Here is a 27,750-nt window from a genome sequence, read left to right as displayed (position 1 = left end):
AGAAATTTGATTATAGATTTTATGACCCCATTATCATCACAGCATCCAGTGTAAAAACAGCATTACTCAGACGGTGCATGCTTTTCTCGTGGACTTGGGTAAGAAAACTGAATATTTTACAGAAGGAGCAGACTGTTTCAAGATTTTCTGGTTCCCGTCATCTTGTTGTTAAATCTTGATAATATATTTCAGATTTTTGTCAATTCACTTATGAACCCAAAACCCACGAGAGATGCTGTTCTGATAAGGATGCAATGCTGAAGACGTTGAAAATGTTGCAGAGCTCCGTTTTGGGTTGAGAACGGGATGTCCTGACTACCTGATGTCATTGGGCACGCCGCCGGACGATTTGGTGGCGTGGCCGTGTTCCCCTGAGGGTAATGGAGGGGTGGGGCGCTGACCTGGGGGACACAACTGGGTACGCAGATCACACGGGAGACTCCGAGAGCTGTGATGGAAAAACAGACTGATGGCCTCAGCATTCTGCTTTGGATGGTGTGTGCATGTGTGAAAGTGTTTATTATTAAATAAGGCAGAGCTTGACACATGTTCTAATGTCAGCATACAGACAAAACACACAGCAACGCACACCCATATGAAGCCCTATGTTGTTTGTAACACCGATTGTGGTTAAAGCATTATTACAAACTACAGCATTAATAGAAGCGTGACTCAATTAAACAAACCCTCCTCCAGATTAAAAAAACAAAACACAAGGGCATGCAAAGGAAGTACATATTCACAAGCATTAACACCACTAGATTTACAAGATGTGCTACTGGTGAAGACCCAGAACATAACCTACCTGAAGCCCTCGGCATGAGAGGAAGGGATGAAGAGGTATGGGTTTGGAGGATCACTATGGCAACGGGGGACTTTGACAGGTCGAGGGCTGTTTCGTGGGCCTGATGAAAGAGTTACATCAGATGTCATGATCAATTTGTTATACAAGAAAAACACATACAATGGTCAAGATAGGCAAGATATTTATTCCTACACGAATACAGTACTTGAATATGTCTGTTCAAGTGCAAGACGACATGAAAGAGCTCAATTCAGTGTTTGTGCGCTGTCTGTGAAACGAAACAGCGAGAAACGAATTGAGTTCCCTTTTGTTCCTTCTTGCGCTTTCACGATGATACAGCACTGGCCTGCCATCTGTCCCGAGGCTCGTTCACGTTCATGTTCTCTCAACATTGCATTGTTATAATACATAAAAATGTTACCGGCCAACTGGCGATTGGCACTGTTTCATATAAATTACAGACACTGACAGCATAAACAGAACCCAAAAACACTACAGGGGAAGAGAACACTTACCAAAGTACATACTGCTGACAGGACTGTGCGGTTTGCCGATAACATGCCCGATACATTCATTCATCAGGGCTTGCAGACTCTATAAGACATAATATTAATGATTCCAGACTGAAGTGCAATCCAAAACAGATATTAAAACAGCAGGACATGGATATCTCACCAGAAAGTCATCTTCTGGCAAGGCTGATATAAACGCAGCCTCAATCGCTTGAAGAAAATCAAAGCCCTGTGTCGCCCACCTAGAGAAAAAGTTTAAATGAAATATAATTTCAAATAACATTTCCGAGCATGCTACAAAGAACAAGGTGGAAATATCATTTATTGAGAAAACAGTTTGAAATGTTTACTTTGGAGCAGAGCCAGTGTTTTATCCCACTAAGAAAGTAATGTTCAAAGTCTAGAGAGCTTTCTACAGATGCAGCATTTTAAGACAACATAGACACACTTCCTAAGCAAAGGCTGATCCAAAAGCTAGGTAGCACGATAATGTAGGCTTCTAAATAAACTATTTTAGCCAAATTCTAAGGAAACATTGCATGTTTCAGAAAATACAATCCTATAATGCATTGCAAAAAACTCAAAAATGATTCCAAGATGGAGAACAAAGCAAAGTATCAAAAGTACATAGGTCAATAAAAAAATTGTACTCTATATTTGTGTGCTATTTTTTCTAGGCTTAACAGAACAAATTCAATTGACAGTCGATTCCAAGTTAGAGTTCAATGACAGACTCCTCAAAAGGAAGCTACCAAGGAAGTAGACTGCATGACACCCTACTCGTTTTTGTAATGGACCCACTCACCTTGGACGAGTGCCTCTTCCACTTTCACACTTCGTGAGGACAAAGTTCATCCACTTGCGGGCAAAAGCAATGTAGCGCTCCCCTATTCGTCGTCTGAACTCTCCAGACATCAGCCGAACGACCTCTTTGTGGTACTGCAGGATAGCAAAAAAAAAAAAGTGTTGAAGAGACTGACTCAAGAAAACCCTTTATGTTCATGTTAGCTTGTTTCACAGTTGAAGCAGTAGCTTTGAGGTTTTTCCCCCCTGAACTTCCTTTTTTCCGGTGTTTTTGAGCTCACATGGCTAATTAATGTAAACAATGATATAAAGACAGCACTTTAAGGTGGGGTAAGCGATATTTGAAAAACGCTGTTTGAAAGTTGGTCGGACCGACACAACCAGACGTGTAGCCAATCAGCACTAGGGGCTGTATGACGGTGGAGGAGAGAGAACGAGTAAGGAGGAGATTTGAAGAAAGACTGTAGAAATGAACAATGAACTCTTGTTTGTTTTTACTCGTTTATACATTTTTTGTGCTTCCTTGTCATTCGTTCATCATCTTCGCTTTATTTTTCGTGAAGCATTATTTTGTTGAGCTTCGGCTACGATTAATAGACATCCACTCTTGCATTACGTGTGTAACAGAGGCCAGCTAGTGAGAGCAGTGTAGGCTTGACTGCCAGAGAATGCAGTGTTGACTGTTTAGCGTCTTTGTTAGAACACCCGCCTCGCATGCCAGTGATCGGGGTTCAAGAACGCCTCGGAGGAGGCCGGTTAGGATTGGAGAGTGATCTTTGAAGGCGGTGAAGAGAGAGTGTGATTGGGTTGATTTCAAATATCAACAATGTTCAACAACGACTTCGAGAAATATCATACTGCACCTTTAAGGGAATTAAGGCGAACTAGCTAATTAGTAATTAGCATATCTCACCATTGTGACTTTTTCCTTGCAATTCTGAGTTTTTATCCCACAATTCTGAAAAAAATCCTTTTTTTTCAACAAAATAATGCTCAACAAAATAATGCTTCACGAAAAATAAAGCGAAGATGATGAACGAATGACAAGGAAGCACAAAAAATGTATAAACGAATAAAAACAAACAAGAGTTCATTGTTCATTTCTACAGTCTTTCTTCAAATCTCCTCCTTACTCGTTCTCTTTCCTCCACCGTCATACGGCCCCTAGTGCTGATTGGCTACACGTCTGGTTGTGTCGGTCCGACCAACTTTCAAACAGCGTTTTTTAAATATCGCTTACCCCACGTTAAAGTGCTGTCTTTATATCAGTGTTTACATTAATTAGCCATGTGAGCTCAACAACACCGGAAAAAAGGAAGTTCAGGGGGGAAAAACCTCAAAGCTACTGCAGAATTGTGATATAAACTCCCAATTGCGAGAAAAAAGTCAGAATTGTGAGGTGTTATAGGCTTAAATGTTATCCATGTAAAATGTTATATGTGTAAATATTATTTCAGGCTGTAACTAGGGCTAATACATTATTCCCCCATATGAACAGCATATGTGAATATTATATAAATCTACTGTTTACATTAAATTAACGCTTTAATAGTAAACTAATCATAACAGGTTTCATCAGTCCAGTCTGTCTGTTTTTAATGGCTTGCGACCATAAATGTCTGTTTCACTTTAAAGGGCGTCTTCGACAACGGTATTCTGTAAAAATAAAGACCATCTTTTTCATTGCGATTCTGACATTCAAAAGAACAAGACCACCTTTTTTCTCTCATTTGGTGGATCTCGACTGTTTTCCTCCACTTGTTACCAGTGTTTTTCTGCCACCACAATGCAAACGCAACTGCAGTGACGTTTGCTCATAAATGGTCTATTGATTGGATTGTTATCGGCGGTGCACACGTCATCAGAGAAAATATGTCATTGCAAAAAGGAGGGGACATTAATGTTTTTGATTAAAGATTACATAGGGCACACGAAAAAAAAAATCTATAATAAACACTGCAACATTCCATGAAAAAATAAGAATTATCCATTTTGATTTCAAGGTGCTGTGAAGCATTTCAAATAAAAACATAAACAGAAATCCATTGGACTCGGACCTCAAAAGCAAAGTTATAGCCCTGAATCATGGACTCTCTGTAATACTGCTGCAGTGTGGCCTTCTCGGTCTCCTCCACCTCAGCCTCAAATTCAGACATGAACATGTATTCCACACGGTCGATTGCAGTGTTGATCTTGATGCACAGCTGTAGAGCCTCATTCTGAAAGGACAGAAAATGTTCTTTAAAAGAGCAACTCAAACCAAATTTGCTTTGCAAACATCCGGTTTGCTGATGCAGAGTTATGGGTTTTCATATCATCACATAACAACGTTACTCGTGTCTACGGAGCCAAACAGATCTTTGTGCTCCTTAAACCTGGGATTTCTATTCATATTGTGTGAGAAGATTCAAGTGCATACTCCATTTGTTTGCTAAATCAGCATTAAGTGACACAGAATGAAACTCTTGCTTGATGTAATATGAAAGTGGGTCTCCAAAAACTCTTTGTTTTGCATCACCTTGAGTTGTTCCAGGGCGCAGACGATAAGCGGCTGGCTGGATGTCTGCTCTCGGCTAAGGGTGAGAATTTCTTCCATTGATAGCTGAAAAGCTTTGCGCTGTGTCATAAGGTGGGCCGACTGCATCACAACCAGCAAGAGATTGTCCACCTAGGAATAATATATGACATATTAGATGCCGAACTCAACAGCGATAGAGATATATGTTTCTTTCTTCCAAAGACAGATTAAAAATACATTAATGTATTTTACAATTACAACTACACCCTTTTTGATTTGTTATTCTGGTTTTTGTATTTTCTTTTTTAATTATAAAAAAATAAAAATCATCTTTAAATTAAACACTTATATATAATAAAAATATATTATATATATTGTTTTTTTATATTTCCCCCCAAAACAGAATAATACATTAAACAGGACCATATCTAAATATATATTACATATAATGCATATTAAACGGGCTATACCTTCATGGCCCGTAATGTGTCCACAGTCTCCATCTGAGGCACCAGTTTGAGCACAGGGCCGTCCCACTCAGCCCAGGTGCCATCGGCGGTTGAGTCCCCGACTCCGTGCTTGCTCATGAGCAGGTAAGCCTCGTCTTCTGGGATCTCGTCTGGGTCTTTCGAGCAGTCCTTTCCAGCTGCTGCATTTAACAGCTGCAAGATAACCAGCCGCTGCTCAATCAGATCAGAAGGGACAAACACCTGGAGCTCTTCCAAGCCTGGGATTTGGACCTAAGGAAAGAGACATACAAAATTATTTAGCATCTGTCATTAGAAGCCTATCATTAATATAGAGAAACATGTTTTACTTTGACGTAGTTCTTGGCCTTCAGAGCTTGGAGGAGAGAAGGTACTCCACTGGTTAGGCTGAATTCTGCAGCAATCTCAAGATCCTGAGTGAGAGTAAAGCAGAATGTTAAAACCGTCTGTCACAGTGACATACCACAGTGTAAAGAGAGGTGAAAGTGGGTCTACTGGTGAACTCACCTTACGCAGCATCTTGGCAAAGCCCAGCGCTTTAGACGCTCTTTCCCTGGCTTCATGGAAGAGCTCTTTGAGCGAGCGACTTGTCTCAATCACAGAACGCCTGCAGGGAAAGAAAAAAACAGGGATAAATGCATATTATATAATATAAAATAATATTTACAAAAATGTATTATCAATGGGGTATATATATATATATATATATATATACACACACACACACGTACAGTATACACTACCAAAAGTTAGGTGTCAGTACGATTTTTGTATTATTCTCACCAGTATTTATTTGATCAAAAATACAGTAAAACAGTAATATTGTGAAATATTACAATTTAAAGTATATTAAAATATCCTTAAAATATTTATTTTAAAATATAACATTACTTCGATGGCAACATTTTCAGCAGGCATTACTCCAGTCTTCAGTGTCACATGATTGAAAATGTTGGAAAAAAATGTTTATTATAAATTTTGAAATCAGTTGTTTTAAAGAATATTCGAGTTCAAAAGTGCAGCTTTTATTTGATTTAGAAATCTTTTGTAACATTATAAATGTCTTTTACTGTCACTTATGTGTCCTTGCTAAACAAAATTATTTTCTTTAAAAAAACAAATCTTCTCTATTCTATTCTATCACTCCCTATAACAGAACCAATGTTCAACCAATTACAGATGAGAAGTCTTTTTTCCTGTAATGAATACATCAGATTTAATAGTTGTTTTAATGCTGATTACTCCTCAGGTGTTCTCTCATACACACCTGATTTCATCTGAGGCAGTGCTATCATCTGCACACTCCCAGAACTCATTGCCACTCTTCTGAAGGCCCGCATCCAAAAAGTCTCCAGTGGATTTTAGCAGCATGCCAGCAATATCACTGAAAATACAAGCATACAGTGATGCTTTTGTGCACTTTAGATTTGATATGGCTGTTGATTTGCATCTAAATTCCAACACAAGGATTAATATTTTTCTTCTTTCATCAATAAAATACCATAGAAATTAGTTGTGTAACGGTTCTCTGTAAAAAAATTGCACTTGCACCACAGTTCATCTGTAATCAGACAACGCATCTATAATATGGTTTGTTGTATAATATGGTTTGTATAACATGTAAAACAGACAGACTAATTCAGCTAATGTATGTTGTGAGTATAAAGTAAAAAATGCGGTTAATTCAGTGTAAAAAATGTATGATACGCATTCTGGCTTCTCACTCTTTGTAAATTTTGTTCAAATTTTTGAGACCTGAACAGCACATATTGCTATCTGTGTTTAAACTAAACTCATTTAAGCCTAGTCAATTTAAACATTCAAGCGCACGAAGACGCAAAAGAGAACTTGCGTGCGCTGTGAGAAAATGTGTATCTTTGGATCGAAAGCCGGGTCTCAGACAGTGCGCAAATTGTCTTAAGTGAACGTAAACCTCTGAGAAAGACAACGCATGTGTACAGTATCAGTATATTAGATCTGAGCAATTATTTCTTAAAGAGACATCAACCTAATATTCCTGCTGTCCGTGCCTTTTCAAACAACAAAAGACAAGGAAATCACTCACTGCTCTTGACTGAATAGCTTTGTAACTTTCATCTTTATTTAATTTATACAGTGAAGATAATATGCAATGCTATTTTACATTTGACTACTTTATTGAATTTCTGTACCTGAGAACTAGATGCCTAAATAACATGAAAAGCACTGTTGCAATTATTTGTGCTTTTGCTTGTAGTTTGATTACTTGACGGTAGTGTTTTCCCCTGAACATAGCACATACCAAAACATACTGTAACTGTGACCCTGAAACCGTGATAAAAATCGAACCGTGAGTAATTTGACCCATTTCACCACAAACAGAAATGCTGTTCTTTAAACACATCCAGTGAGCAATGTAACTGAAACAGCTAGTGCACAGAGAGAAAAGACTAACCAAAAGAGTTTCCCAGACTGGGCTTCTCCACCCCGGATGTATGGAGTGATAACTTTGGTGAAGTTCCACTCCTCCTCCAGCAGGTTCTTCAGGCTGTGGGAGGCTTGAGGCAGCTGCTGTAACATCTGGATCCAGCTGCGCATATAGTCAAAGTACACCTGCATGCACAGACACACAGAAGACATTTTTTTGTCTGTTTGATTTTTCTATATCAAGCTCATCCAGATCACTGCTGTTCATGATCGAGATGTTGCACTTTTAGGTAACACTTTATTTTCAATAGTTCACTTTAGATAGTACATTTAGACATTCTACTAACTATTAGAAACTTTGCAACTACATGTCAAATAACTCTCATTAGAGTATTAGTAGATTGTCTGCTTAAAGGGATAGTTCACCTAAAAATGAAAATTCTGTCATCATTTACTCACCCTCAAGTTGTTCCAAACCTGTATAAATGTCTTTGTTCTGCTGAACACAAAGGAAGAATGTTTGTAACCAAGCAGATCTTGGGCCCCATTGACTACCATAATACTTTCCCCCCCCTTCTATGATAGTCAATGGGCTGTTTGGTTACAAACATTCTTCCAAAAATAGGAACAATTTGAGAAAACAAAATTTTTTATTTTTGGGTGAACTCTCTCTGCTATCTATCTGCTAACAATTTAATTCGATGATCCCCCAACAGACATTCTACTGTATGTAACGTTGTAACTTTTCACAAGTAACTTTTTAAATGAATCACAGTCACATTGTCATGAATGTAAATGTAATTGCACACAAAAAAGTTGATAAATAAGATTACAACACTAGTCAGTCCAAATCCAACCTCTAGCATTTTATGGAGATCCTCCTCAAACTCGTCGATGTTGGTGTTAGTCTGCAGACCCTGGGGGTCAGTGACGACGCCTCGCAGCATGAACTGGTAGTACTGTTTCATCAGGAGCCCTCCTTTAAGAACCTCTTTACACTCACGCACCAACTACAATACACACAAACACACAACTAAGCCATTGTTGTAGCCTCTAGGAATCATTTCATGGGATTTAATTTAGTTATGCCGAATGTGTAAAAATAGCTTTTAAGAATTTATGTTTCTCGAAGAGAGTCAAGCACAATGCCCCCCAAGAAGCATCACAGATCAAAACAGCCATAAGTCATAATTATCAATAAATTCAAATCTACAACAAAAAACACTAGCAGTTAGTTTCACAACCAAGCAATCAAAAATGTAATGCACACATAAACCAAAATATTATATTGATAGACTCATATGCTGGCTTTGCCAGTTGTATTGGTTGATAACCATGTCTACTAGACCAGTAGTCGTAGTTCACCTTGTGTCAGTTCCAAAATCAATAGCTGTCATGTCTCAATGAATAATACACACACATATACATACATACATATATATATATATATAAAATAGTTCTGTCAATCGATTAAAAAAAAAATTAAACGCAAATTTTTCGGTAATTAATTGTGATTTAAAATCTTACTGACAGCAAATTTTTGAAAGGCAGTGCATGTACAATATGTGTGTAAGTAATGACCTGCTTGATGCTGAGCAGGGACGGTTCCCCTGCAGGCCTTTGCTCAAGGCGCAGTTTTAGGCACTCGTGAATAACATTTAGCAGCACACGGCAAAGCACCAAGAAGGCCGGTCGGAATGAGGGCAGGTCCATATCCATTAACTCTTTCCACGATACTCGTCCCGACCCCGCCTCCTCCTCTACCTGACCGGACACGTGACGAGATAGCTCTGGAAGGTAGTCACAGTGCTGCAAAGAATAACCTGGGACCGCTGACAACTAACAGGAACAAAGCAAAATATGGACATGGATAACACGAACAGAGAGAATATGGGCATGAAAATTTGGTTACATGAACATAAAACAGAAGACCACAAAATATTGCAGCAATACTGATAAGAAAAAATTAAAAAGACAGAACACTGACATCCATCCAATAAAAGGAAGAGTTCATGCAAATAAATATTATGTAATTATGCACTCACTCATGTTGTTCCAAACCCAAACAATTTTCTTTTTTTGATGTAAGTGAAACATTAGGTTAATAAATATTTTTTTATGAATCAGTTGATCTTGTTTACAATACTGGTTAGGATGATTCATTCACGAATCCATTTCTCAAATTCAACTCACTGACACAGTATGGGTAAACCGCAAAAAGATAATCACTGAATTAGGGGTCGGCAATATTAACAAAATCTTATATCACAATACGATTAATTTTACTTCATACAATTGATAAATATAACATTAATGCTATTTTTGCAGGAAACAAGGCTGTTTTGATGCCAAAATTTTAGATTACATTGAATTTCATTCAATTTAAATAAAATCATCAAATGTAAATAAGACACTTGATAGTCTTCATTATATTTAATAAATATACATTACCTCATATTAAAGCTACAAAAGTCATTTTGTCAAGAGCAGCGATTGATTTTCTCTTTGTCTTTTGTTGTTTGATTAATATTCAGGACACAGATGGCAGCAGGTATATTAGGCTGCTGTCACTTTAAGACCAAATGCACAGATCTAATATACTGACATTTTATCCCAAATGTTTACTTTCACTAAGACATAACCAACAGAGTTTACATTAAAGGTGGGGTAAGCGGTATTTGAAAAACGCTGTTTGGAAGTTAGTCGGACCGACAAACGAACAAACAACACCAAACGTGTGTAGCCAATCAGCATTAAGGGGCTTATGACAGTGGAGGAGAGAGAACTAGCAAGAGGCGGGAGATTTAAAGAGAGACTGCAGAAATAGAGATGAGACACAAACAAAAGAGAAAGCTCAGAAGAAATCACTGGAAAATGAAGGGTTACGACTGGGCAAGAGCTTTAGGACCCGAGTTAATATTAGTAAAACTTCCCAGCGCTGGAGAGAGCCACGCGGGAAGGCCTGAAAACAGACGAGGTGGTTGCTTTGACTCCGCTCCATACGCGAGTAACACTGGTTTTGAGTGTCATTGTTTATCTGGAGCTGCTGTGCTGTTGGCAACTAACAACGAACTCTCGTTTTAATTAATATTGTGTACTGTACGTTCATTTGTGATTCCTCGTCATTCGTTCATCATCTGCACTTTATTTTTTGTGAAGTATTATTTTGTTGTGCTTCTGCTCACATGCTGGGTATCGGTAGGGCTGGGTATCATGACTTCGATACCGGTTCCTGAAAGATACTTTTTCCAATACCAATTTTATGAAATCCGTTTTTACAAGATTACATTACCTCAAAAAAAGTTTATTTTTTCAGTTTTACTTTTACAGTCTGTAAAAAAGCACCAATGCAAAAATGTTCTATATATCCTAATAATTTAAATAACATGTATTCTTTACTTCAATGAGCTCATTGTTTCTGCCTTAAATTAATACATTGTTTAAATCAATATATTGTTACCTAACTGTATGATTTGTATATGTACATTTCTGAAATGCATTACTTACACACAGTCACCTCTGATAACAGATCACTGTAAGTTGTAATGTAGACACACATTTTCTGTAAAGCTGCTTCGAAACGATATGTATTGAATTGAATAAGGCTAATTGGGGGCGGGATATATGCATCGCGCTGAGCACACAAAGCTTGCCTTAAAGCACTGGACAAAGTAGCCTAATGATTATGAATGTGTCGAGAGAAAATAGCAAGGAGAAATTTTAATTGTTTATTAATAAACTAGTGTTTTCTGAGACGGTGGGTGCAAAGATGAAGTTGAAGACGCTGAATCGTCATCTCTGCAGTATTGTGAACGCATGAGCGCACCTATAGAGAGAAATGCACCTTTCATTTGGATTATTAGATAATCAGAGAGTATTAGTTTTCGATTAGAATTGGTTTGTTTAAAAGTAGACATCTCAAGCTTCTATAGGCCTTTTTCTCATGTCTGTGAAGCAAGTATCCTATTTATCCACCACCTTATGCTCTTAAGTTTATTTTGTGCACTTTCAAGTACTTCATTAGATTTGTCGTGTTGCTGGTCTTGACAGCAATTATCTTGTCTAATTGTCTGTTGGCATCAAGCCTGGTGAAATGTAGCCATACTTTTGAAATTTTCCACATATTTACATCCTTGTGGGTTGGGAAACATTCTTCGGGTGTCTGTCAGAACAGCACGCAAGAACCAAATTGAGTTCCGTTTGTGTCTTATTGTGCTTGAAAGGATTAAAATTGCTAGAAAGGTTTAAATTGGCAAGGCTTAAAATTGCTAGAAAGGTTTAAATTGGCAAGGCTTAAATGGTACAGCACCTCAACATCACGTGAGTATAACCCCGATATAGACAATAATGCAAAATCTTTACCGGTGGTCAAATTTGTGCTGGTTTATCATGTCTACCGGTATATCGCCCACCCCTACAGTGACCTTTTGACCTTTATGGAACTTGAAGCTCCCATTCCCATTTATAGCAATTGCATTAAAAAGCAACCAGAACAGTTCCCCTCTTTACAGGTTTGGAACAAAATGAAGGTGAGGTAATGATGAAAGTATTCTCATTTTGGGTTGAACTAATTCTTTAAAACAACTTCTCTCATTCTTTCCAAACTGCCATGAAGCCAAAAGGAACGTTTTCGAATTTTCCCACCGATATTCCACACATTTAGAACTAATCTAATGTCCTGCCAGCACCACAGTTGCTCTCTCACCTCTTGAGCCGGCAGGTGACTCAACAGAGCAGTTCTGGACCTCTGTAGCGAGCGGTCCATCAGCTTGTGCAGTCTAAGGATCAGTTTACGCAGTCCCATCTGTTTAAGTGCCTTATCCACAAACGGCCTGTATATGGCAGTGGGACAGTAGCAGGTATCGTTGTCCCGTGGGAGAAACTCCTCCTCTGACATGAGGCGTGAAAACTTTGGTGTGAGGCAGGGCGACTGCTCCCCATCACTAGTCGCCTCACTCAAGGTCCTTTCCTCCCCGTCGTTGTCGGCGGTGAAGGTAGCCGTGGACTCTGTCTCATCCTCGTCATCCTCATTGCCGCGGGAACAGCGAGGAGAGGGGATCTCGAAGATTGGCCAGCCGATGCGGGAAAGGTCCCTGAGGCCCAGCACGGTGCCCATCACACGCAGCTTCTGGTTCAGGTCCTGAGTGATATTGAGCCACAAGCAGAGCGCCTGCACCCTGCCCTGGAAATCCCGTGCTGCGTACTTTTCGTAGTCCTTCTGCAAGGTTTGCAGAGACGGGAACAGAGCCTCCACTGACTCCAACAGAGACATGACCCGCTTGACCTGATCGAAAGCTACTCGCTGCCTTTGCAGGTGCTCCCGGCACTCCAGTGCTGTAGAAAGCGGAGCAGCAGCGTCAATCTCTCCCCAGGACATGGAACAAGTGCTAAAGCTAAACGGATCGTTCTGGCAGTTGGTTTCACCGGAACAGGAGTTGCTCTCCTCGACCAAGACTTTGCTCTCAAACCCGGCTAGGCTGCTATAATCAACTTTGAAGTGCAGAACCTCGTTGATGATGTCAGGTATGGCTTGGCGGGCAGTGTACAGGTACAGGTCCTGCTCCATGACGCTACGGCGGGCATGCCAGGCCTGCAACTCTAACCAGATGACCTCATTGTTCTGGCCCATGGAGGCAGTGTTCTCCAGGCCTCGCTGCTCCTTCTCCTTCTTCTTGGATGACATGGAGGTGAGTTTAAGCAGCAGCCGCAGAGTCTCAAAGAATTTGAGACGGTCTGCCGGACAATCTGTGCGTGAGGTCTGCCGGTGAGTGCGCACAGGCAGCATACCCAGGCTCAGGTATGGCTTGCGGGGATCCATGTTTCTGGAGCCGATGGTACTGGATTTGGACACCGAATCCAGCATGAAGGTGCCCTCGAACTTGCTGTCCCGCTCGTTGGAGCGCTGGTTGAAGCGCTGCTTCTTTTCCTGCTTGTAGCTGTGCTCTTCAGGAGGTTCGGCTGATCTGGCTCCTTCACGTTCTCGTTGAGACAACGGGCTGGAGGAACACGGCTTCTCTGCTCATGAAAAGAGATCAAAGTTAGTGACAGATGACCAAACCCATTTATTACAATAAATCTCATTTCTATATCTACTTAATTTACTCTGCACTGTTTTTTTATATTATTTACAAGCTATATAATAGAACATTACTAAAATTATAAAGTCCCATTTTTTTTTACTTTTTCCATCCCCTGATTTATATACCGATATATCTATGCATAGTGCAAACACCTGACTATTTCAATTTGGCTTAGTTGTTTCAGTCCCAGTTGTTATTCTTCAATAATATCTTCTTTTAATCATTGTTTTTTTTCCCCCTTATGAATTAACTTCAGTGGCTTCATTTAAACGTCAAATGCATCAATTTTCATCCAACATGATCTCAAGCGCTTGAACGTACCTCCAGAATGGGGCTCTAACACCATATGTTTCAGAAATTTGCAAATGTAGGGGCTCTCACCTTTGCCCTTTGACCCCTGGCTGCTTCTCTGGTGTTTGTTGGACAAACGTTTTATCTGCCGAGAAGTGCGGGGAGGGGAGGTGCTGTAGAGATTCTCCTCTTCCTGGCTGGGCTCGTCCCAAGACTCATCCACCTCAGTATTCTGCTGGGGCACATCTTTGGACGAGTCCTTGAGCCTGAACAGAAATCAGAACAAACCAAAAAATGATTATGGTCATGAACAGCCTTGGTAAACTCCAAATTTCAAACATTAAAATGGAAGCATTTAAGAACAAATATCCATAGCCAAGTCAAGAAGCAAGTTATATTCTCTATATAGCTAAGGAAATCTTAGGGAAAACCTGAGTTGCCCCTTAGAGCTTCAAGAATTATTAAAAAATATTGATTACTGCACTTGAGACTGTCATAAGATCAACATTTAACATTTCATATTACTGAGGCTTAAATACAGATTTGGATATAAATAAACAAAATGCCATAAACTAGCAGCTCTAATGTACAACATGTGCAAAAAACTACAAATGTGCAATGTCTTCTGGCTCCAAATTTTAATTAAAAAAAACCTCTGAGGGTGACCACTTGAGTTATGTTTAAAATAATTATATTTTTGAGCTAATACAAGTCTTTTAAGAGGATTACAAAAAGTATAGGAAGAGGACATGCATCCCATAGACAATGAAACAAACAAAAAAGGACTGCATTTGCTAGTGGGAGGGAGCAAACTGGTGCAAAACTCCCCATCATGCTGAGACAAACTTTGTATGTAGGTGTATTTGGACACGTGCATGTCTGTGTGTTTGTGTGGGAGGAAAATGATACCGATACGGGGTCATTGTCAAGCAATGGAGGAAAGGATCACTTTCACAGAGGGGGTCATACTTTGGTTGACTTAATCTGTGATTTCACTCACAAAGACCACTCTGAGCAAAGCCCAAGTCATCCATCTGCCCCTCACACATTCATCAATTACCCACAATCCCCCAGGGAGTCTCCAGGCAGACCAAAAGTCCGCCCAGACACCTGCTGCAGCGTATTGTGGTCATCGTGCCAGAACATTCAGACACAGACGGCCCAACCGTTCCCACCGTTGCCGCCACTTAACATATGGATACCACCACAAGACCCATCATTTAAATTTAGCTTACTCGCATCACAAAAAAGAACAACAATTTGAATTGTGATTTTCTTTTAAAGCTTCATCTTTGCCGTTCTTATTTGTAGGGCAGCACAATTTGGCCAAACATTAATAATATATCAGATATGACTATAAAATAATAAATTTGGTAGCACTTTATTTTACAGTCCTGTTCCCCATGTACATATAATATACTTAGTAATTGCAATAACTGGGTAATAACTAGGTACAATTTACCCTGAACCTACCCCTAAACCTAACCTTAACCCATGTGGTTACCTTATATTAACCAGTAGGCCTACCTTCTTAGCAAAATAAAGTGCAACCATAAATTCTTAAACAAAAATATTAAAATGTAGTTAAAATTAGAAATATTACTATTGTAACTTTTCACTGTTAAAAAAATGGAGTTAAAAAAATACATTATTATTATTTTTATTATTAATAATAATAATAATAATAATAATAATAAACACCAATTTATTTTTCAGTACAAATGTACAATTACGGTACAAATATTTATGTGTCTTAATTTCTTCTTTTTCAAACGCTAAACCACAGAGTTTTTGTTTTGATGGAAATCCGACCTCTGAGACAGTGAAAGACCACGTGTGTAAAAAGACCATGTTGCCATGCATCAAACATGCTGCACATATGTAATTAAATTGCAACCTTCACGATTTGATAGTCGCACTAAGCCATATCACAATTGTGCAGCACTACCATTTACAGACACTGCAAACTGATGTGTTCAATAATTCATAAAAACCCAACCAACACAAGAAATAAGAGTATAAGTTCTGTGAGTAAATATATGCAGTTACATTTACAGAAAGCAAACAAGTCGCATGCATTGCAGGGTGTTTTTTGGTGCAAAAAAGTTGGCTCAAACAGCCTAGTAAAACTCTGAAAAGCTTGCTGGGAGAGTGACAGAATGTTTGTGTTTGAAGGTGCAGCCCTGGGCAGAGTCTAACTGTGACCAAACCCTTCAGGAATGACACAGGAAATGGTGAAATCACCCAGGCTCTGGCTGTTTGTTTGGTTGGTTGTCATGACGTATATTCATTGAATGCTGCTTGAGCACTAGAGTGGAAAGGTCTAGAGGATTCTGCCTCTGTGCTGCTATCACCCCATTCAAAGGCACCCGACCCGCAGGAACACCAGGGCAGCTCCGAGTGCAACCCCATAATAACCCACAAAAGCAATACACGCTGTTGATTTACGGCTGCATATGGAGCTCAGGTCCACTGAATAGCTCATCCAAGGTTATCAGGAACAAACTATACAGCAGAGAGGAATGTTACAGCCTTTGACGAGGGCCATAAACAGAGCTGACCACATCTGCGTCGCTGCAGTCAAGAGAGGGCCGTGACCTCTGACCCCATCCGCCACTGGAGTCATTGTTGTAGCCTGCATTGTGTGCGAGCGGCACGTGGAACAACTGTCTCGGTGTCTAATGGTTGCAGCTGGAGATAGAAATGGATAATATTGCTGAAACTAGTAATATTTTTAAGACTTTTGACAACAATACTATATATTTTGTATATAGATATTTTTATGTAATTATTCAGAAATCAGAATTAGAAGTGTTGTCAGGCAGGGGGTAATCGGGAACATTGTCTCAGGCCCATGAACGCATGAAGTTTCCCAGTAAAGAAAATGTGCAAAATTAAGTGTATAACTCTTTATTAGAACTTGACAGTTGAATTTGCAACGTTAAGTCAAAATTTCTCCCCAAAATCAAAAGAATTTAAAAAATATATAGGCTACAGAAATATATCAGTTTTTGTTTTTGCTGTTTAAAGAAATCCTATTATTTATCAAGGATGCATTACAATGATCAAAAGTGACAGCAAAAAAAATTTTTTATAAATAAAAAAAATAAGAAATAAAATATGTATATATATATTACTCTTCTTTTGAACTTTCTATTCATCAAAGAATCCTGAAAATCCATAAAAATATTAAGCCACATTGAACATTGAAACCTTTTCAATGTTGATAATGATAATATTAAGGAACGTTTCTTGAACACCAAATCAGGATATTAGAATGATTTCTGAAGGATCAGGTGAGAGGTGACCCTGAAGACTGGAGTAATGATGCTGAAAATTCAGCTTTGCATCACAGGAATAAATTACACTATAAAATATATTAAAATAGAAAAGAATTATTTTAATTGTAAATTAAAATTTTCACAATAATATTGTTTTTTTTTGTGTGTGTGCATTTTATCAAACAAATGCAGTCTTGGTGAGCGTAAGAGTTTTCAAAAACATTTTACAATTGAGCAAACCCTTTCCTGCAAATGACAGTATTTTCTTATTACTACAATGCATGATAAAAAAAATCTCATTCATTACTGTAAGACAGCAACAAACCATCCTTCGTACACATTTATTTTCACTAAAATCATCTCAAATGAATGTTTCAAAAATTTTTCTAAAATTTGCTTTATTTTCTTAATGTACATTTTCTTTCTCTTCTTTTCTCTGATTCTTCCTTTGACAGTTTTTGTAAAATTTACTTAGGCAGAAAAGCAATAAGCTGATAAGGAAGATATTTCTATTTTTCCCATGAATTTCTTTTTAAATCCAACCAATTTTCAGAGGAAACATGAACTTACAATGAACAAAGGAGAGAATAGAAATAAATGGAACAGTTTTTCAAAGAATGTTCATAGATTCAGCCAAAACCCATAGGGACATCATGTTACCAATAACAAGGAACAACCAGTTAGTCAGCAAAAAACTACCTTTGACATGAGGCCTTGTGAGCAATGCTTTTAGTAATGTTCACACACACACACACACACACACACACACACACACCCACACACACACACACACACACACACACACACACACACACACACACACACACTTCCTTCTCTAACAAGCAGACAACATCCCTGCTGAGCTTACTGATTGAGGCCGTGCAAGACAACAAAAGCCTGATTGGACACTATAGGTCACCACTCACACACAGGTAACCGAAGACCAATCATTCATCCACTTCCGTTTGGTACCAAGAGGTGTTGCAAGTTATCAATCAAAACAATGTTATTGATCAACTATTCTAGTCTATGCACTGTCCACAAAGATTTAAAGTAACGAAGTGAATTTTTACGGAAATAACATGCATATTTTAATGGTATATATTCTTATACCGGCACTTACACAATAGTTCAGAGGTTTAAAACATCAATATTGAGAAATATTATTACAATTAAAAATATTATTATGATTTTCCCCTTAAACATTTCTTCTTATAATCAATGTTGAAAGTTGTGCTGCTTAATATTTTCATGGAACCCTTGACACGTTTCTTCAGGATTCTTTGATGACTAGTTCGAAAGAAAAGCATAGTTTGAAATGTTTTAATCGATTATCAAAATTATTAGTTGCAGCCCATGCACCAAACATGCATTCATATGACCTTTCCCCACAAGCACTAGAAATAAAGTTGTCCAGAATGTTGTTAGTAAACAACTCCACTGGCCTGTGACGTTCCCTTGAGTGTTATTCTCTGAGCTCGTGATTTCTTGGAATTGACATTCAATATTTTCTCATATAGACATGAAGGTGCAACAATCTATGTAAGGAACAAGTGTAATGGTTCTGTTTTTTTTGAATATGCTGGTTTTGAACCTACAAACAAATTTAAAAGTGAGCTGGGTAATTTCTGCATCACTAGCAGTGCCAAACCATTTGTTTGAACAGCCAGAATAAGAGAACAACATGTTGATGGAAGTTTAGGACAACCAAACTTATTTGCTGATGTTTTGGTGCAGATATTACACTAGAGATTTGTAACAATATAAAAAAAGTTATTTTGTGAATATTCATAAATGTAAAATCGAATGCACTGTTGGTGCTCTGGAAAAGTGTCTACAAATGTACAAGTGTCAATATTGTACTGCGCAGTCAGCAGTGATGCACTCAGGCCATTACTAAACTGTATTATCAAGCCTATCAAGATCCAGAAAGACATCAATTCCTGCACATTTTCCTTATTGTAAAAGCAGCACTTTGAGGTTCGGCCTTATTGATATGCATCCTCCTTGTCTCAACATATGCACACTTCCATGCTAAGAATATATCTGGAAGAAAACAAAACGTCTCCACATTTCCTATCCACAGTAGTCTTACGCCCCATGACGCTTTGCGCGAATTATGGGTGTAACTTCCGTTAAGCTGTAAACAATCAGTGAAAGGCTCGCTCTATGAACGCAAAAATTGTCACAGTGAGATGACGTTAATCTACTCACCCTTCAACCATCGAACATTAAAAGGAAACTTAAAAGTGTAAAAGCCTCAACACTACTTTCAACAGACCAAATAACCCCAAAATTGCGAGTCTTTGGTTAAATAAAAAAAAAATGTTACCTTAATCAAAAATGTTCTTGAGAATAACGAGAGATTCTTCATGCATTCCAGTGAATTATTAATGGAATATCGTAAATTAAAGTTGGGAGAACAGACCACAAATGTGCAGTAGCCTATATGTTGTCCTTTTTCATACTTTTACAGCGGATTGCAGAGGGGCAAAATTAAATAATCGTGAGGAAAAGAAAGCAGCGACTGAAAAGAGCTCTTGCCATAGATGTTTTTGTTATAACATGTCACGTTAAAATACCAAGTACAACGTTATTCTCATGATGTCTGAAAATAAATTCAAACTGACGGATCAGCTTTATTTGTAGGACAACCTTATGATTTGAAATGATTCCTTTCAGTCTTTTTGAATGGAAGTTTCCCAAACCAGAAGTGCCACCCATAAGTCAAAACGCAGTAAGGTCGTCAGGAATAAGGTGGATAAATTGCATGACTCAAACTAGATAAAACTAATGTTGCTTGTTAAGTTAAATGCTGGCCTCTTAAATAAGATCTCGATAGGCACAAATTAGATCTGATTCATTGCTATAATTGCAGCCTATACAACTTATGCATGGAGTGACTGATGTTGGCCGTGGATGAATGAAATGCATAATAGCACAAAGTCACATTATGAAAAGTGAGTTCCAGGAATGCTAAAGCAGACTTCCTCTAATTTTAAAAACAAGCTTTGCTCTATTTCCCATCACTATGCCACAGATTTGTACAATATAATTTCCTGTGTCCGCATAATGACCATTTGAGGCCGCAAGGCAAAATGACTTTATGTGTGTGTGTGTGTGTGTGTGTGTGTGTGTGTGTTACATTATGACATGAGCATGTGGGACTATAATTGGAGTGAGAGTTGCATGAAGGACCAATGAAAAAACACCAACCTTGTCAAGCCTATACCTCTGCATGGAGGACTCAACATAAGTCACTATTCTAACCTCCACCCCTGGTGCACTCCCCACCCTCTCTGGACAATTAAAAGCATAATTGAAGATATTACAAGAGAAACTAAAGACTGTTTTGAGAGTTTAGCTAGACAAGTGATCTCTTTAGGATGATATGCATTACATCACGGCACTTCCTTCCTGAAGTCAAAAAGAGGACACAGTGGGCTGAAGCTCAGCTGGGAAAAGAGATGCAGGTGCTCAACCAACATACACCAAAAATACTAACCTTGCAGACTAAAAGCACAGAGAGGAAAGATCAGAAACATGCAGATAAACCACAAGTGCATCTGATTTGTCTTCAGAGAACAGCTATTTGAACTAATAGGGCTGATCGCATTTCCAATATTAATTAGTACATAATCGATACTATTTTGGCTGTGAAATAACACTTGTAAACACTTAACGCTCAAAATAATAAATTGGTTTGAGTAGGACAAACTTTAAACTGACTAGTTCAGTCTAATAAACTTTTATGAGTATTTAGCACTTTCTTTTTCTTTCAAGTTCACAGAACTGATATATTAAGTAAACTTAAATATTTGAACGTAAGCTTAAGTTATTAATAATACATTTTTATTTTTATAAACGTATTTACTTATTATTAAGTAAACGTAATGTTTTCATGTTTTGAGTTTTATGAAATTATTTCTTTTAATTTAGACGAACTGGGCTGGGATTTCTATTTCCCAGCATGCTTTACCCATGGCACTCAAAAGGGAGAGTAAATGCTAAAATTAAGTGTAATATAATGGGTTATATAATATAATAAGTGTAATATAATGGGTTATAGTTTTTCGTCAAGATTAATGATAAGTGGGAGATTTAGTAGTGATTAATGTCTTCTTAAGCTAATTTAGAAGAATTGCTGTTAATGTTGGTTTTAGGAGAGTTACGATCGTGGTGACAAGTGGTGCATGCAGCTTGGTTTGAGAGCAAGTATGATAAAAGCTTTATATTGCTGCACTCATATACAAGTGCTAACCCATGCTATTGTTAACATTTGAGACAATTTTATTATTAGTTCATTTTTGTTTAATTATAAGCAAGTAATAAAAATGTTCACATTGAGGTTACATTAACATTTTAAGTTTAATGTATGGATTAGTGTACTCAAACATTTCAAGTTAGGAACAAGTAAATGAGTACAAAAAAAAATCTGCCAGTTCTGCTTACTTAAACTGTGAATTTCTTAAAAATTGAGGCAACTGAAGGCAAACTGAAGGCAAAACACTGCTTCAACATTTTGTTTGCATTATTGCATCAAATTACTGCAAACCATTTTTGCATACTTTTAAACATCTTTTTAAATTTGTTTAGTGAAAAATATGTGGAAAGCATGCCTTTGCCTTGATAATATAACTTGATTTTACAGTAATTTCATAGCAGATAAATATTCAATATTCAATCTATACAAACAATAAAGTAAATTACATTTATTTTGTAAAAATACATTACTCTAGAAAAGATTATTTAATGGTATTTGTGATTAAAATTGTCTTGGACCATCTTAAGAAACCGGTCCTTTTAAAGTCTCATGAACACTCAAAAGTTGGACAGACCAAAAACATATGTTTTACACTCAAAGGAGTGCTTTTAAGGTGTCTTACTTCACACATTAATCTAGAGATGCACGACTAATCGTTAAAAGTTGCGAACCCGTTTCAAACACCCATGCAATCTTATTCCTAAATGACAACGATTTGGCTGTGTCTATTAAACCTTTTTTAAAGTAACTCGACACTTTAAATAAAGATTGTATCAATGACATTGTTACACCAGTAGATGACGACAAACAATTATTTGACATTGAATCATTCAAGAGATTCATTCAAAAACACAGATTCATCCAGTGATGAAACAAGTGAAGTTTTTATGAGTGAGTCATTAAATTGTTCATTTTAAAACAGATTTTTTTAAATAATTAATTAAAATTAATGAAATATTGTCAAATAGACTGCAGAAATGAACATTTTGTCAGAACCTCTAGCAAATTACACAGTAATTGATTCTCAATGTATCAAGTATCGTGCAGCTTTACTTTAAACATAATGGGCCTCAGTTATCAACATAGAAACGAGTGCAGATCCGAGCACAGAAATCATTTTCAGGGTTCACGTGTGACTCATGAAACATTCGTAAGTCGCCTGTAGAGGCTATTCTTCCCAAAAAACTTTGTTTAGCCTCTTGAGGTTAGTGAAGGAGTCTCACCCGATTCACATGTCCATAAAGCACCCAAAAAGATGCAATTGTAACAGCAAGAACATTTTTTTTACTAATCATGATCTCTGGTTTGCTTTCAAAACAAAAATACAAAATAAAGCATCCAGAATTACAATACAAACTGTTGCTCTTCACACTCTAACCCGTCTCTGTAGTGGTGAAAACTGTAATAAAACAATTCTTGACTAACATTACATTGTGAATGACTGTAACATGAATAAACAATGCTGTTCTCACTGCAGTAGCAGTTATACTGGCTATTAGCATTGCTGTAAAAATAAGCAGTGACATCATCACATGACACAAATACGATTCATTTTTTACAAACGAGGTAGATAAACAGAAAAGCAATGAGAAACTTTACATTTTTACCAGAGAATCTATATATAAGTACAAACAAATATTCTAAAGTTAAATTCCTTAAAGGACAACACAGCCTTCATTATAAACGACATACAAACGTCAAGCCATAAAGCGAAACTGAATCCAAGAATCCAAATATGTTTCCATATAAAACAGCATCCTTCACATGCGCAAAAATGTGTTTGGTTGGGCGCTGGGCAAGGTGATTTTACAACGGACCATTTAAATTGGGCAGTGTAACTTATGTTCAGTTGACAAAATTTTTAGTTTGATGATGAATAGCTGTAGTGTCTAGTTAGCAAGCAACGCTAGAACTGATATGCAGTGTGTGTGTGTGTGTGTGTGTGTGTGTGTGTGTGTGTGTGTGTGTGTGTGTGTGTGTGTGTGTGTGTGTGTGTGTGTGTGTGTGTGTGTGTGCGCACACGCATGAGGTGTCTCTTTATTCTTTTGTATTTATTTGTGCAATCGTTTGCAATTTGTTTTTTGTTCTTATTTTATTATTGACTGTCTACTGTTGAGTTTTTTTGGCAAATTAGTTTTACGATTCAAATAAAGCTCAGCTGTGTGTAAGCTAAATTACCCAAATTATCAAAAAATCATGAGATAAATTAACTGTGTGGCAGTATATGTGGCAGTTTTCCCCATGGTATTGAAAATAGTATCGAATATCGATATTTTTCAAAGTATCTTATCAAAGTTTGAAATTATTTAGTGAAATATATTTTGTGTAGTCCTATTTATTTTATTCTTTTTATATAGCTAATTTTATTGCTGTTCTTGGTTCACAGGAGCGCAGCAGGTGCGTGATGTGACGATGTGATGTTGGGAATCCTCATGTTCTGCTGTTTATGCTGCTATTTGTGCATGTAAAGTTAAACAAGCATGTGAGAACAAAAACATTTGTGCTCATTTTTAATGGGTCACAGACAGCCACCTATTCTAATTTAATTTAGACATTCTAATGTCGTCGCTTAACAAGCTTCGGTTCTCGGTCAGGAAAATAATCTAGATTAACAAAATGCTCTCATTACAATACTCCACCAGATTTATGCAGCAAGCAAGTTCACATTAACTTAAAGACTTGCATATGAGCTGTGACCTAATGTGAGATATTTTATCGTATTTACAGCTCACGTCTATATTGATAAATGCAAAGTTTTGCGTGATAACGACCATACGGGCAGTTTTCTGTATTACTTTTATTTTGTAAATTTTGTAAATCTACTTGGTAACCAGAGCTGAAATGATAGTTCTACAAAAGCCAGAAAAGACGTGGGACTGACAGCAATCTGAAGCATTGGACCATGGATTGTGCAAAGAAATAAATTAATGAGTTCCAGCCATGGGTGCCACCAGGATGTGAGGTCAACAATCTTTTAGTGCACCACATCCTGGAATTGAGGCATGCTTGTGGTCATAAATGGAGCAGTGATAGGATTCACAGCGTGCTATACTATGACGTAAAACGTCAAAATGTCAATTGTGCGTGTTCAGCAACCATACTGAAGAATACCATACTTGCAGAGTGATCTGTGACATTTCTGAATAACATACGTTACGAACTCAGGATTTCAAAATGTTCCAAGGCAACAATTTAACCTTAAGTCACCACCGAAGGCCAAGAAATACATTCTTGCCGCACTAAGCAATTTCACCCTAAAAGTCATGCATGCTGATTTTAAAGTTCACCTCATATTGTCCCAGTTCATTGTCGCAGTATCAACTGCACACACAGTAAACAAGAAATTAAATGCACAACAAATCTCTGATCTTGCATTTTAAACAGGCATTTGTATCTCTATCCTTAACACTTACGAGTCTATCACAAAGAATTGCTAGGAAGGGCGGGGAGAGCAGGAAGAGAGACACAACAAGGAATTCTTGAGAAGCTGTCGCCGGGCGTTCAGGGCAAACACTTTCCGTGACGTTGCGTGGGGTCATAAGAGACAAAACTATGAAAATGCTCCAGCAGAACATTCCACTGGGCTTTATCAGCTAAAGCCTTGTGCACATGGCAGTGGGAAAACAACACTTTCTGAACCTTATCTTAAACAGAAGAACTCAAATGCATGAAAGACAGTAAGGTTGAACACATCATTTATGACAGCAAATGATGCGATGCAATGCAAAAAAAAAAAGGCATTTGGCTACAGGCCAACAAGAGATATGGGGGGGGTGGCAGAACAATCTGTGCAGTGCACATATTATGTCTTCAAAGAACCTCAAACATCAGGGAATAAATAATGCTTAAAAAAACAATTCCCAGAATCAGATGCTGCACGTCAAATCCAAGGAATTCTACTCAGTTGAGCGCAGACAGGTGATTTCTGGGAATTGCAAATCAAACATTTCACCTACTCACTAAGGGAGTCTGTGTCAATCCGATTCCCAGGACTCGTGGTTTACTGACTGGATATTTTATATTCAAGCACGACTGTTGCTTCATCCCTGATATCGGATTTACTTCCAACTTTACTCGTTGTGCGTGATGTTTGTTAGAGTTCTGTGAAACTCAAGTTGCACTCGGGGAATGGTGCAAATGAACATTGACAATCTCAAAATTTCTAATAACATCCAGATATCGAAAACGGATAACAATACACTGAAAAAAATAGTACACAGCCCTTAAACTTTAAAAGGCACACTGCCGAAATTGGAAGAGAGAGCGATAGAGAACTCGCGCGCTAGCGGAGTACAATGATCTTGCACATAGACGCACAATCTCTTTACCTTTCCCTCAGGTCTGCTAGTTTCCATTTCCATTAGTTTTTCCCCTCATGAACAGATGTAATCATGCATACGCTTGCTGTGAGGTAACTGTTTTCAATTCTTATTTCAAATCAATAAAACTTTGCAACTTTAATGTGAAATTCTGCTTAGTGTTGCGCTGCAAAGCGGGATCACTTTGTGGCAGGAAGCGATTTGCAGCGATGCCCGATTCGTGAACAAATCATTCTAGTGAGTCGGATCTTTTCAATGATTTGGTTGAACCGCTCACGAAACCGATATGAACTGGACTGAATCGGTTCTCAAGTCAACTCATTAATTAATTGAACGTTTCCGATTCGTAAGTTATCAAGAAATAATGGGTGCTTCTCAATACTGAAATTGATGCTTCCTCGTTTCAAACCTATCAAAGAAAGACATTTTGAGGGTCTTCTCAATTCTCTATTAATTGCACCCCAAGGAGTGAGGAAGCTTCAGGAGGAGCGATGATTGAGGATGCACAGGTCAGGCTTATCTTATGCGGAAGTCTTTGTTGTCAAGAAACCTGACGCACATATAAATTCCCTCTTTTCAACTGTCTCTGTCTTTAAATTACAACTGTTACAATAATTTAAAAAAATGTAACAATAATTATTATTATTTATTATGAATTTCTAAAATAACTAAACCTCAACAACTTAAGATTCCCTGAGCGCAGCTGATGACGCTTTGAAGTGACGCTCGAGTGATCAAGAATATTCCAATACCCATTACCTTTGTTTATTGCTATATTCAGAAATGAATTACAAATGCAATAAAACTGTATAAATAGTTTTTTTATGATCTGTTGTAGTTTTTTATTATTATTATTATTTAATTTTGTGTTATTGTTTATTTTATTTTGGATTCAACATGGTTCTGTGCGTTTTTTTCTCTGTATATTGACTGTTTATGCCATTTTGTTGTATTCTGATTTTGTATTCAATAAAATAAAATAAAAATTCTGTAAGCTGAGACGCGAAGACAGGAAATGATGAAAGGAAACGAGGATGCACAAATAAGAAATGAGAAGCACCCAGTAAGTGATGATTCCTGTTGACATGCATTTAAACATTTGGAATGAACCGAGGAGTCGCCTGATGGAGCAAAAAGTAAGTTTAGTAGCAGGAATTATAATGTATGTCCGTTTTGTCAACAAACACATACAAAAAAAGTTTTAATGAACAGCATTTTACTATAACGTGAGAAAAGGTTTTAAGCCAAGATTTTGGTAAGCTAAATCATGACAGGAACAAACTGAACTGTGATACGTAAAATTGCAATAAACATGCATTACATCTATTTTAAAAACATATTAAACAGGGCTTGTTTATAAAACATATAAAAGTGTAATTAAAAAAAGACTGCTGAACCAGTTTCTAAATTAGTTCTGTTGAAATGAAAGATTCGCGGAAATGACTCGTTTTCCCCTAACAACTAGCGGTTTGAAGATGTTACGCGCATGCGCTTTTGTCGGTCCAATACGTCTCAATGGGTGCACTATTTGGCGGCGTGTCCTGAATCCCGGCTGTATAGTTGCGTGATCTCTCTCTCTCTCACACACACACACGCGCGCACACACACATATATATGTATATATATATAATATATATCATATGCATACAGACTCAAACACGCACCCACTGTTTCTGATTCGCTTATCTTACCTGATCTCATCCGGAGGCTCCATAACCGGCTAAGAATTGACGGGATGGTTCTCCTTTCACCCGTGCATGAATCAGAACATGTCCAGGACAATAGAGGTCGACTTTGCAAAGACTAGTGTATGATATGAGTCCCGGTGCACACTTCTCTATCCGTCGGCATAGTTGAGGCTCGCCCGTGTGTGCACTGACGCCATGTTTCCAGCAGCGAGCCGCTGATGAGGGAGTGACACACACACAAACACTCTACGGCAGCTCGTGCAGTACACCAGACCCGCTGCCCCCGACCGGATC

At 37.9% G+C, this 27,750-nt stretch overlaps 1 protein-coding gene across 7 annotated transcripts in view; it reads right to left on the bottom strand.

Annotated features, from left to right (window-relative positions):
- The window catches only part of map3k4 (mitogen-activated protein kinase kinase kinase 4), a 38,412-nt gene extending 10,662 nt beyond the window's left edge, over window positions 1-27,750 (bottom strand). For 2 of the 7 annotated variants that reach the window (XM_077236576.1, XM_077236578.1), the window contains exons 1-17: window positions 27,460-27,609; window positions 13,995-14,170; window positions 12,239-13,551; window positions 9,115-9,372; window positions 8,391-8,543; window positions 7,562-7,719; window positions 6,395-6,511; window positions 5,635-5,734; window positions 5,457-5,540; window positions 5,110-5,379; window positions 4,640-4,789; window positions 4,179-4,340; window positions 2,123-2,256; window positions 1,481-1,559; window positions 1,321-1,399; window positions 806-905; window positions 320-448 (exon numbers count right to left, since the gene is read on the bottom strand). In XM_077236576.1, the coding sequence (XP_077092691.1) occupies window positions 320-448; window positions 806-905; window positions 1,321-1,399; window positions 1,481-1,559; window positions 2,123-2,256; window positions 4,179-4,340; window positions 4,640-4,789; window positions 5,110-5,379; window positions 5,457-5,540; window positions 5,635-5,734; window positions 6,395-6,511; window positions 7,562-7,719; window positions 8,391-8,543; window positions 9,115-9,372; window positions 12,239-13,551; window positions 13,995-14,170; window positions 27,460-27,482 (3,485 nt within the window). In that variant the 5' untranslated portion in view covers window positions 27,483-27,609. Of the gene's footprint in view, window positions 1-319; window positions 449-805; window positions 906-1,320; window positions 1,400-1,480; window positions 1,560-2,122; window positions 2,257-4,178; window positions 4,341-4,639; window positions 4,790-5,109; window positions 5,380-5,456; window positions 5,541-5,634; window positions 5,735-6,394; window positions 6,512-7,561; window positions 7,720-8,390; window positions 8,544-9,114; window positions 9,373-12,238; window positions 13,552-13,994; window positions 14,171-25,777; window positions 25,995-27,459 lie in introns of those variants that run through there. The other 5 variants (XM_077236577.1, XM_077236581.1, XM_077236580.1 and 2 more) reach the window with 5 other exon arrangements.

This window comes from Siphateles boraxobius, unplaced genomic scaffold, assembly GCF_051911475.1.
Source record: "Siphateles boraxobius isolate OS27281-9 unplaced genomic scaffold, OSU_SipBor_1 20, whole genome shotgun sequence".
In the NCBI taxonomy this organism is placed as follows: domain Eukaryota; kingdom Metazoa; phylum Chordata; class Actinopteri; order Cypriniformes; family Leuciscidae; genus Siphateles; species Siphateles boraxobius.
The sequence above is the reverse complement of the archived record's forward strand: the minus strand, read 5'-3'. Positions and strand labels throughout refer to the sequence as shown.